This window comes from Typha angustifolia, chromosome 11, assembly GCF_048772165.1.
Source record: "Typha angustifolia cultivar Huaian chromosome 11, ASM4877216v1, whole genome shotgun sequence".
NCBI classification, from domain to species: Eukaryota; Viridiplantae; Streptophyta; class Magnoliopsida; order Poales; family Typhaceae; genus Typha; species Typha angustifolia.
Window position 1 is genome coordinate 3516746 of NC_133249.1, and position 12896 is coordinate 3529641.

A 12896-nucleotide genomic window follows, 5' to 3' on the forward strand; every position below is an offset into this window, starting at 1 on the left:
AAACCTTTTCTTAACTTGCAAGTTGTATGCCTCTCTCTGAAATGTTGATACTCAGATGTCAGGAAGTTGCAGTAACTTGCAGTTGGATGCTAGGGACCTATCTGTTCAGATCGTTTTCTAGTTATTTTGAGTTCTGTTGGCATATCATGCTTGCAAACTATGTGTACTAATTGATACATCTTCACCTTGGTAGATTATGTTTTGATTGAGCTCCGTATAATTTAATTGCAATGCAGTTTAAATGAAGACATTATGTCTTCAAGTTATTGACCTGTTCATTGATTAACACAATGTACTCCTATGTCTGAAGTCCAAGAACTCGGCAGTATTTTCCTGAGTGATGGCCAAGGCTGGACATCCATGTCATGGGTGTGCTTGTGTCACTTGTTTGGAGTCAAAGTGGTAGGTCTAAGGCTGTTGTCATGCTTCACAAATTCTTTTATCTTATTTTAGGTGTTTAGACCACAAAATATAAGAGGACACAAGATGTCAGTGCATCATATTTTGACCTCTTGCTTGCTTCATAGTCCTCTTTTAAAGTCTATTGAGATTACATCAACATTATATATTTCCTTTTTATTCGGAAAATATTCAGTACTTCATATGGTCAATTGTTATGAAATATTGTGGCAATATGTCTATTTCTTGAATTAATTGCAACTCTTAATGGTTCGTATACTTTCTGGATTTTTATTAGTCAAAGTCAAAACAAAATAAATGCAAGTTAGATAGACATGAAAAGCACTCTGAAAAGAATCAAACACTTATTTGGTGAGTGATCAAGTCAAACTTTGTAACAGATGCAAGTCGTGTGTCATATGGGATAGTACCCTGTTGGTTGGTTAATGGGGCTTATATTATATTCTACAGAGTGTTTTTAAATTTAAATTCAAACGGTATCGATTTAATTGAAACAATATTATAGTTTTGCGTTTGTAGAAACAAAAGCAAATGCAAGTTGAAGTGAACATTTAGTTATGTGATTTAAGAAGGTCACACTCAAGTTATATGTTATCACACAACTTATCAACCAGGGGAAATTATCTAATTGAGAAAACGAAGCAGATCTTTGCAAATCACACCGTATATTTCATTTATCTTATAATTTACATTTGCTTTTTAGTATTTTGTAACTCGATCATTATTTTTTCTCTTATAATTTTTATTTAATAGACGTTATTTTAACTAACTAATGCCAACTAAATTATTAAAATACTTATATTATTTTTGCTCATTTTCTATATCACTTTACAATTTTTCTCACCTATCTATTCTATCATCACCACTGCCATCACCTTTTCTTCGTCTTCTCCCTTTCTCCTCGTTCTTATCTTCTTCTTGTTATTTAAGAAGAAAAAAAAAGGACGAAGAAAACTAATACCGTTTAAGTTACAAAATTATCGAAAGATAGAATATGAATTATAAAATAGATAAAATATAGACGTAATTTGTAAAACTAATAAGGTTGTAATTTTTCCAAGATTTAAGATTTAGACGGAATCTAAGGAGTTGAAAGCAGCTGCACTTCACGTGCCGGACAACGAAGCGACGCGTTTGACACCTACGAGTGTCGGGTCTATAGTGAACGTGATGGATGGCAGAGTTGTGAATAACTGGAAAAAGAGGATTTGTTATGGAACGGGGGCTCCTAGTTAGTGCCATTAAAGGGCCTCACTGGCGGTTGGGACCGCGTGGCGCGACAAGAAGGCCGACCCGGCCAGGGGCCCCAGGGAAGAGTGACCAACGCGGAGTCCTCTCCACCGTGGACCCCACGAGGAAATTAGGGCCCGTGGGGTGCGCAAATGGGTGGAATTCCACGTCACGGGAGGGGACGGGTGGGCGGTACCGTACGTACGGTGAACAGGTGTTACTCAAGCATGTGCACGTGATGCGGTTCCCGTGCTGTTCCCGTTCAAATGTCCAAAATAACCCCCCCCCCCTCATCGTGTCTACCAAGTTGTGCTTACTTAATGTAGACCACGTACTCAGATCCTACCATCCATATCATTCTTATATCATGGTTGATATTTAATCAAATCTTTTTATTAGAGTACTACAATGACCCTAGTTTATACTCCTTAAATTTAATTTATTTTTAAACCCCTTTAATTAACCTATAAACTTATAATAATAATAATAATAATAATAATAAAATTCTTATGTCAATATTTCCAAAGACCCAGCACCATAATGAATATGGTCTAAAGAGTTGAAAACCATGTTGGTTGTATAGACTTGCATCACTAGAATTGTAAATATTTCAAATAAAGTGAGAGAGTAGCATGTGGCAATAAATGGACGAGGGGTACGTAGGTCCAACCGCTCCATTTATTGGCCGGAACCACGACGAAGGTGCGATGTGACAGGTGGGGCCCGCTGCTGCCGGTTGTGTCTTTTTTTGGTCTTCACGGAACCGTACAGGAGGGACTACGGAAGGACGCGGGAATTACGTACCACTTTCCCTTTTACCGGATCGCCGTTCAGTAAAAACTGCTCGATCTTATCCAACCGCCGCTCTACCTAGTAGCACCGGAACCAAATGGTTCTCCCCCAAACCAACTAAATACACGTGGGGCCCGACCTTACGAGGGACGCGTGGCGTCAGGAGGAAATCGATGTCGGTTTATTCCCCCATGCCGATCGGAAATATGATATCCCGTTAGCGGGGAGTCCCTAGACTATACAGTTTGGAATTTTTCCAAATTGCAAAATGCTCCCTGACTTTGTGTAAAACCATGTAATAGTAACACCGCCAAAAGTTGGCCATGATCTGGTGGTGGAGGTGCTTTTACAAACCGTGGAAGTGGCGGTGCAACCGTAAATTACACTAAACGTAGGGTGGGAAATGCATATTTCTCCAATAAGTTATCCATTATAATTCGGACTCCTCCCTCCCCTAAACTCCACGCTCAATCTTTCTCTACACTCTCTGTACTCTCTCCAAAAACCCTAGCCCTTAATTCTTTGATCTGCCGATCGCGATCCGATCTTGAGGTGTATAAGAAAGGCGATGCGACTAACCCGCCGGCTAACGAGGGTATCGGACTCGTCGGCGCACCGGCCGCCGCTGCAGGAGAAGGAGGAGGAGGAGGAGGCCGAGGCCGGCTCGCCGTGGTGGAGCCGGTCGAAGCGTTCGAACGTGCCGGAGGGGCACGTGCCGGTGCGCGTGGGGGAGGAGATGGAACGGTTCGAGGTGAGGACGGAGCTCCTCAGCCGGCCGGCCTTCCTCGAGCTCCTCCGGCGATCCGCAATGGAGTACGGCTACGAGCAGCGAGGCGTGCTGCGGATCCCATGCTCGGTCCCCCTCTTCCGCCGCGTGCTCAGGTCCCTCTCCGGCGACGGCGGAGAAGATCTCGCCGTCGAAATGGTCTTGGGATCGGTAACCAAGGAGATACCCGAACCCTAACGATCCTTCATTGCTCCTCACTTCTTTTTCCCTCCTTTTCGTTGTTCCCTTTTTGCATATCACAACGTATATTTCTGTCTTATTGCGAAAGATCTCCTCAACATATTTGTAAATTGACTCTCACCTTTTTCTAGGTAAATTTGCAATCAAGTCCATTCATTATTTTTCAGTAAAATATCTTTCGATGACAGAATGGCGAGAAGAACACCAGAAAATAAAAATGATTTCAGAAGAACAGGAATTAGTTTTCTATTCCTTTTCTATAAACATAGAATGTAATCAAAACATTTATTATGAACCAGTGGGAGGTTAACTTGCAATTTCTTCTACCTACGAGTTATGCTCTACAGACTACAATACAGTTGTGATTTTATTTTATTATTCTTACGTGGAATTTTGAGTCTCTAAAGTAGTTCCTTTTTAGTGGCCTTTTAATGCTATTGACTAGGTTATAACTAATCATATGATTTAATAATAATAATAATCATTGTTATTGTATTTTTATTCCTGCCATATTATATATTAGAAAAGATCCATAGAGAAAGGAAAAATTATGGTTTAGCTTATTCTAATATTTCATGTCTCGACTAAATTTATATTGAGATAATTAAGTCTTTTTACGTCGCAGTTAATGATAAACTAATGGTTAAAATTTAAATCATTATTGGGCTAAAATAAACTTTTACTATTTTCACTCGCAATTATACCCATAAATATCACAATGGGATGGTGCTGAAATGGTTAAAGGAACTCATATTTGAAGATTGTACTCAGATAGACACCATTAACTCTCCACTTTATCTCAGGAAAAAATATACCTACAAATATCAACAGCTGAGCCATGTATGAGAGTAATTGTTGCATAGAGAACCATGAGGGGATGCTGAGGAAAAGATAAAATTTATTATTTGATCTAGAGAAGTAGAAATATCTTATCTACATACATGATAACTGTTAGGTTGCTCATTCATAAGACCTACAATCCTTTCATTTCCTTCCTCATGTTAAGTGCTGCTCCTCTGAGCTCCTTTTCATTTCAACCCCAGGCATGAGTTGAAATACTAACAGAGACCAGACCATCTTCACTAGTGATAGAGAGTGACAGAAACAAAATTGCTGTCGTTCTCTGAAGAGCTCTTTTTCTTCTTCTTCTTTTTTCTTTTTTTTCTTTTTTTTCTTTGGGAGAGAAAAGTTATCTCTAGACAGCTTACCTATTAATTCTTGACTATGAACCTGCATCACCTATTCCTAAAGAAGGAAAAGAGAAAAGTCAATGCACAAACAGTTTCTCCTTAACTGCAGAAGCAAAAGTTCAAGAACTCGATCATCCTTGAGGATCAATTTTTATCATTCATCATATCCGATACACCATTCCAACCTCGATCAGGGACGTATGCGGGATCCCAAGTGCAACCACTGGCCTTCGCGAATTACGCCGTAAAAATCCATACACAGTATCAACCGCGATCTTCTTTATAATAGGTGAAGATTCCTGAGCAATAACAGAAGTGTGGCCTATCATATATGAAACTCCAGCCTCCCTCTCTCCAACCAGTTCTCTAACCTCAGGCTTCACCTCTTCTCTCCCTGATACTTCTTTTAAACATATTTTCTTACGATCGGATTCCTTGGACGTGGATACTACGTCTACCACTTGATCAGACAGCTTCCCGATCACTGCCATCTCACCATAAGCTGATGATGATGGGGCTCCCTCCTGCTGAATGAATTCTGCAACCTTCATAAGAATGTGGCTCTCAAAGTTAAAGGTGTCAAGCCGTCCATCCTTGTATCCATACCTGACTATGCATCGAAAGAGACGATATTCTGGCGAACTGATCCTTCCGACCAAGAAGCGTTCATTTAGAGGAACATTTGGGACAGTAAGCGTCTGTAGACAGACAAAGATTAGGATCCTATGGAACGCAGGGAAGTGTGTTACAAAGTGTGCAAATACTGGAGGAACACCGGTCATCATGTTGGAGTATACAAGGCCAACTCCAGGAACACGGACAATGCCGAGACTGGGGCTCAGGCTGAGTATTTGGTCAAGGCTGACCTTGTTCTGGAGCTCAAAGGCCTGCTTCTTAGCAGTTCCATAATGCCATGTGGACATAGCTAGCAGGGTAATCAGAGATAAGATGAGGGGGAGCCAACCTCCATGTTGTAGTTTAGTGAGGCATGCAGAGAGATAGAGAAGCTCCAAGGATCCAAATGTAATAATGAAGAGGAGCGCCCAGAAGATAGAACGATTCCACACAGTGGTAATGATGAGAAACATAAGACATGTTGTGACGAACATTACAACGATCACTGCAAGGCCTACAATGGAGAAGAACACATGGATTATAGCCCAACAAATAAGTGTACCTTCTAATGTTAATAATGCTGAGATGAAGAAGAATTACCATATGCATTTCCGATCATATCGGTGTCTCTGAATCCAATGGTGACAGCTAAACATAGAAGCATCAGGATCCAATTTATCTCTGGTATGTATATCTGTCCATGGACATGACTTGAAGTGTGTATGATTTTAATGCGTGGAAAACAACCCAAAGCCCTACATTGGCTGATTATGGAGAAAGTTGCCGAGATAATTGCTTGGCTTGCAACTATTGTGGCTAATGTTGCAACAACTAGTATCGGCCAAAATACGCTCTCTGAGTTAGAGGAAGAAAGGAGTAGAGGAAGAGTGAGATTAAATTGATGATGGCCAAAAATATAGATAAAAGAATCAAGATGTAATACACAACAATAAACAAAGGTACAACTGTTTGATCTGAAATGGCAAGGCCATCTTTAGATGATGAACAAATAAAGATCGCCAACAGAGATATGTGTGTGTGCGTGTTATTTACCCTAGCATACTATAGGATTAGAGAAAAGATGTCTAAATGCACGAGTCTCCCGCCGAACCAGTAGCTGGGGAGAACATTGATCAATCTTGCATCACATTACTAGAGAAAGATAATTCCATGGCTTGAACATGTAACGATATATGCAAAAGGAGGCAACTTTTACCATCGCACCAAGTGATGCCCATTATAGTATACGACTTTAAAAAATAATCAAGATGCTCCAATAAAAAAAAGGCTCTAAGTTGCCAGTATTACAACAATCTGGATTGCTTGTTGAAGAATGTACCTGGCAGGGCTTTGTAGAAGCTGCTCTGAAGATCCTCCCTATGTTTTGACAGAAAGGCAGCTTCGCCCATGTATGCTAGTACTAAGCAAGGATAAACGATCGTTGCAAATGCAATCTGCAATCAGGATATAATTCATGAAAAACAGATTAAACTATTTTGTCAACATAGTATTCATGTCAATCCTTAAAAATATAGTGGGGCCAAAGTATCATCATTTGAAGAGGTAGAATAGAAGAGAGAGAGAGCACAGAGAGAGAGAGAGAGAGAGAGAGAGAGAGAGAGAGAGAGAGAGAGAGAGAGAGAGTATGAGGTGGGTTAATGCATTGCAAGACCTTAGAGATATGATACACTACAAGATGGTAAATAAAGGAAATCTAAAATTTCAGGAGTAGGAACTAGGAACATCTTTAAAATCAGTACTACAACTTGGCTGTCGCAAGGATAACTAAATATTAAATAGAGGGTTGGGGCTAGAAGGAAGATGCAATTTCTACCACCTGATCTGAGGTCCGTTTGGTTGCAGGGAAGTAAATACATAAAACAAGCTGATCCACTATTAAAACTTCAAAATTAATGAACATCTGCAACCCAAGTGAGCGCTTCCGATAATTATTCACCATATACTCAACACATTCCTTTGGCAATTCCAAACGCTCTTTTACCTTCTCTTAACACATGACAGTGGAACAAAAAAACTACGTTTGGTTCTTGAACTACATGAAACCACTTAGATACTCAGAATAAAGCGAACAGATTTCTATTTATCCAAGGAGAGTAACAAATTCTTGGGTTTGTATGAGATTCATAGACGAACTTGGGAGACTTCAGGAAACTTGTTTAAAAATTGAGCTGAATTATCATCAGTCATATTTGTACTCCTTAATCCTGATAAAACTAATGCTTCTATAAATAATGTTGCTATAGTTGTCATCATCAGTCTTACAATTTGCAAATTACATTGAATAGAAAAAGATCTCACCTAGGTAGAATGGTGAATGATCAAACCTAAATGGGGGCACATATATTTGATTCAACAATATAAATCTGTCCCTATTGTTCTGCTATCTGTCCACATATCCTTTGTTAATCTAAAGAATAATATTTATAAAATAAATATAATCAGAGGATATGATGCAAAAGCCATGTATAATGAACTATTAGCATAAAATGATAAAATATGAAGTAGCAAATTCCAATATATAAGCAGCAAAAAAAAAAAAGTCAATTTGAGGGAAGAAACACGAACAGAATGAAATGACAGCAAGTATAGTCAGATTAAAGAATCTAAATTGCTTTGTTTATAGATTGAAAATAAACAAATTATCAGCTGAAAACTTATCTTACTCTTATTGACAACTTTGAGAAGTGTCCGAGGTCCGCAAACATGGCCTCAGCCCCTAAACAATCAGAGTCAGTTAGCCCTTAAAAACAAGAATAAACACCTTAACCATGTTACACAACAAAAGACAAAAAACCTGTGATGCAGAGGACAATGCCTCCAAGTGAACTCCAACCATCTTTCCCTGCCTTCTTGAAGAAGTTGTAGACATAGTAGGGTGATATAGCACGGACAACACTAGGATTCCACTTGTTAATGTTGTAAATGCCAACACAACAAATGCATCCGACCCAGGCAATAAAAATTGGAGCAAAAAGAAAGCCCACCCGGCGAGTTCCATAGTGTTGCAGAGCAAAGAGGCCCACTAAAATGACACAAGCAATGAGTACAGTGCAATCTGCATGCCAAACACTGATACAATAAGAGTCAATTTCTGGTAGAAAAAATGCAAGTACCAACAGAAAACTTCACATAAAAATTTCCATGTAAGAAATTATAGCTATGAGTCACCTGTGTGGTGAAAACCAAACAACCATAAAGAAGTTCAGGACTTTCAAAAATTAACAACAACATTACTTGGCACTGATGTTTAAGAAAAGATACCACTTCTTACTTTCATGTAGTTCAGGAAACTTTATTTTGAGACCAGATACCGCCGAGAGCACTGGAGAAACATGCAGGTATAATAAAACTTAGTCAGAAGTTGAAGATAGATGTTAATAGCTACTAATGGAACTTACAGAGTAACTAGCTCAACTTCTGTGAACTTTTGTGTGCAGTACCAGAACTCTCCCAAAAGGAGATTGACAGTGGTTTAAAGCTCATAAAGGGAAACCAGCAAATATTAACAAAGTCCAGAAAGGTAAATTCATCATATGTCATTCTATGTCGTTTCATATGTTTCTCAACATAGAAGAACAACTTCAGACAATTTAACCAGCTAGTTTTGCGTTGCGCATAATTTCTTTATTGGTCTGTAGTGTGAATTTTATGAGCTTACAATGACAAACATTTTGCCAACTATCACCTAATGATAACATACTCCTCAACTTCTTCCAGGAAGGTGAAAAAGGAAAACACTATTTGCTAATGTAGTAGTAGTATTAACATACTAAGACCACTTCCTGAAAAGCAACAACTGTACCTGACATTGTTACAGTCAAGACGCCATCACTGATAACCATACTAGTACCCAAAAGAACAAAGAGCAGCAGCATAATACGAGAGGTCTTATGCTTCTCAATATAGTTCTTTATCAACAAATTTGTCCTCGTCTCGTTAGAAGCTGCTGGTCTTTTATTTACAGATATATGCTCATAAGCAGCTTGGGAAGTATCTAGAAGGCCTATCTTTGAATTTCGGCACATCAGTGAATACAAAGCAAAGGTCCCCCCTACACGCAGTTGAAATTACCCAGAGCTTATAAGCAGTAGAGAAAAAGGAAATGAGGAGCATAAACATTTTGAATTTGAACTCCAAGAGCACCTTCGCCATTATCATCTGCTGCCAACACAAAAATGATGTACTTGCATAGAGGAATCAGAGTAAGGGTCCAGAAGACTAGAGAGAGGACTCCAAGGATCTCGGCATCCTCCTCATGGAGACGTAGCTTACCAGAGAAGGTACTCTTGTATACATAGATAGGTGAAATGCTTAGGTCTCCATATACAACACCCAAGCTCTGGTAGGCCAATAGAAGAGTTGCACCCCATGATCTCTGCATAAGTGTAACCAACATTAGACAATCAACATCAACATCCAAAGGATAATATTAAGTCCATTGAAAGGAGAAGTAAGAATCAGGGCACAGATAACATCAGATAAATGATCAAAGCATATAGAGAAAATTGAGAAGTGACCCAATTCAAGTCATAAGTAATATAATGATCTGTCAGAAAGAAGTAAGCTAATTACATTCAAACAAACGGGCAAATTTTGTTTTTATAAAAAGCTAAAATAAATTATAGTACAACTCAAGGTAGTCTGGTAAGCAGGTCATTTATCAAAGTCTAATTAGATTTCAATGAGGACGATAGAAACGCAAATACTCAACATGATTTCACCAAAGAACAGGGGGAAAGTTTTCCTTTCCCCTTCTTTCAGAACGGGAGAAAAATGACAACAAAAAGATTAATTAGACATAAAAGATATTGACAGTCAAGCTTCCATCTTTTTCACGCACTAGTGAGAAGGAGCAATGTAAGAGTAGCATTCCAGAAAACTCAGTAAAAGAAGAAGAAGTAGAAGAGAGAGGCCCACCCAAGAACGGCTTTCCGGCCACCGAGAAGCCGGTTCCACGTCCATTCCTTGATTATTCCCAACGATGGAACTCCACTTCGACTCCTCCTCCTCCTCTCCTCTCCTCTAAATTAAATCCGCTTGCTTCCGGCTATACAGACCAAAATGGGACAAAAATCGAAATCTGGGTCGATTCGTCGCTGTCTACGATGGGATTCGGCGGCCCATCTCAATCGATAACGGAAAGATCCCAAGAAAACGCCTCGCTTCTTCCTTGGAAATTTCGGATCGCGTCGCGGACTGGAGAGAGAGAGAGAGAGAGAGAGAGAGCGAGAGAGTGAGCGAAAGATGGCAGTTTGATCGAGCGAAAAAACGTGGCTTTGAGAGAGAGAGAGAGAGAGAGAGAGGCGCCAAAACGCATACGGTTCGGCACTTCGGCGTGTTAGCTTTAACCACGTAATTTGTGATTTTTATAGTCCGGAATTGATATTCTCACCCTTCATTTGGCTCTTTGTTGCAATTCCCCACCTATATTTACCCTTTTTTACAAACCGCCTCTACCCTTGTGACTTTTTTTAAAGGGATTTTCTTTTACATAATTACCACTATATATATATATATATATATATATCTTTTTATTAAAAAAAAATATCATAGTTACTCCTTCAAATATATCATTACTTTACTTTAATTTAACTAATAATAATAATTCCAGCAGTAACCTATCAGAGCCACTTAAGATATGCAACAGAGATTCCATTAATTGGTGTCCTTATCAATCACTTTTGGCTCTCTTTTTTTTTTCCTCACCATTGACTTTTAAAAATAAATTTCTAAACTTTGTTGAGGATTACTAATCATTTGTCTAAGTTTGAATTATTTTTAAATTATAAAATAAAATAACTTGCACTTATCTTTTATAAATTTAATAATAATAATATTTTAATACTATGCAAGCCTAACAAGAAAGGGTAAATTTGCAACAATATGTGATAAAAATGATTCAAAATTATCTTAGCTTCATAAGCAGAGATTAAAAAAAAAAAAAAGGAGTTGCATCAAATCTGATTAGTCTACTCTTTTTTTTTTTTAATCTTTAATATAATACCTTAAGTAGGTTTAGAAAAATTAGATATTTGGTTGTCAATCGAGTAAATTGTAAGTTTTTGATTTGACATAAAAAAAATGGTGTTTAAAGTAAAATAAGAAGCGGGTTTAGAAGGTATATTATATCAAACGGTCAAAATATCATTTTATAATGGATGAACGAAACACACATAATATTATTAAAAGTCTCGCGAGGAGAACGATCTAGATAGGAGAAAACAATTGAAATGATAGTTGATAATGTGATGTTTTATGGCAAGCAAATTGGTAATTTAATTGTTACTGTTAAGCTAGTTTAATTTGTTACTTTAACCAAGTTTGCGAAGAAGTAGATTGACTTCAACTTAGTTTTAGCATGAAGTGATGTTTGATTATGAAATCAGGTTAGGGGAACAGTAACCTGGTTTAAGGAAAACCTTAGACCCAATTAAAAGAATTTGAAGTACTAATGGACCTATATCAACTTTGTCATTTATGAAATGCATGAGATTTGAAAGAAGAATTAATATACAAAGTTGATTCTTCTTCTTTTCTTCCAGAAAAAGCAAAGAAATGTCTTTAGATTTACAATGTCCAAAGGCCATAAGTTATTATCAATAACATGATTTTCACTTTTGTTGTTCAAGTCTTTGCATGTCATTCTCAAATAGCTAATATAGAGCCACTCATCTTTCGCAAAACTAAGGAATACAGGGACTATGACAGACATTGATTTCAGACCACAAACTCCATTTCAGACTTTTTCAGAAACTAAGAGTCAGCTCTTCTACAGGATGCTACCTAAATATGGATTTCCATATATGTGGCTTTGACATTATTAACACCTAGCTAACAAGAGAGATCATCTGGCACACGAAGTCTGTCATTTTAATATGATCACACTGATAGAATGCTTGGTTGACATTTCAAAGGCCAACAAGAAATCTGAATGTAGTGCAGAAGTTGATCTTGTAACCACCAACTAGGTTTTGACACGTCGTAGCCGACAAATCTATTAGGAGATCAAAAGATTTGAATCTATACACAAACTATGTCATAGTATATTCACAATTGTTTTCCTTTTGCAGCTAATCTTTGTTGACAAATTTGCAGTGCATGATATAAGAAAGAGGCCAGATGCTCAAATGCTCATTGGATACTTCGACATTAATATTAAAACTGCTGAGTTGCAGATGAACCTGATCAGAGATTTCAATTTCAATGTACACAGCAGCCTTATTTGATAGTATTAGCACTACAATATGATTTGTTTTCATACTCCAACTGATGATTTTGAATTTAAAAGTGCACTATTCATTGTTAATAAATTGGTTCCTCAGAAAAAGGAAGCAAATTTCAGATGAAACTTTCAGCTCAGGCTTATCAGAATAGATTAAGTCTAGTTTTCATAGTTCTGGTGGTCCAAGTTAGGCTTAATGAAAGGGAAATCTTTGTACGAATGTACTATTATGGCTAATATTCAAAATAATAAAGCTTGTACTACTACTGGGTGAAGTAATCCCAATTCCATTGGATCCCTCAGTTCAAATAAGACTCTTCAGTCTATGCAACATTAAATTCAATGATGCCAAACACTAAATTAGACCCAAAAAAATTGCTACCATTGGCCATAAATTTTTAGTCGGCATAGCACGAGGTGTCTTTAACTTGACAATTAT

At 37.9% G+C, this 12896-nt stretch overlaps 2 protein-coding genes across 2 annotated transcripts; one reads left to right on the forward strand and one right to left on the reverse strand.

Moving 5' to 3' along the window:
- Positions 1 to 2886: 2886 nt before the first annotated feature.
- On the forward strand, positions 2887 to 3717 carry LOC140770924 (auxin-responsive protein SAUR71-like). Its single transcript, XM_073112256.1, has one exon. It carries the CDS (start codon positions 3011 to 3013, stop codon positions 3404 to 3406), a length of 396 nt encoding a protein of 131 aa, XP_072968357.1. The 5' UTR covers positions 2887 to 3010; the 3' UTR covers positions 3407 to 3717.
- A 480-nt stretch (positions 3718 to 4197) lies between these two features.
- On the reverse strand, positions 4198 to 10556 carry LOC140769550 (probable potassium transporter 13). The gene is made up of 9 exons (XM_073110278.1): positions 10153 to 10556; positions 9379 to 9610; positions 9038 to 9286; positions 8507 to 8557; positions 8030 to 8290; positions 7899 to 7951; positions 6554 to 6668; positions 5815 to 6069; positions 4198 to 5728 (listed from the first exon to the last, which is right to left on the reverse strand). The coding sequence occupies exons 1-9, from the start codon at positions 10195 to 10197 to the stop codon at positions 4761 to 4763; spliced, it is 2229 nt and encodes a 742-aa protein (XP_072966379.1). The 5' UTR covers positions 10198 to 10556; the 3' UTR covers positions 4198 to 4760.
- Between the last annotated feature and the right edge of the window lie 2340 nt (positions 10557 to 12896).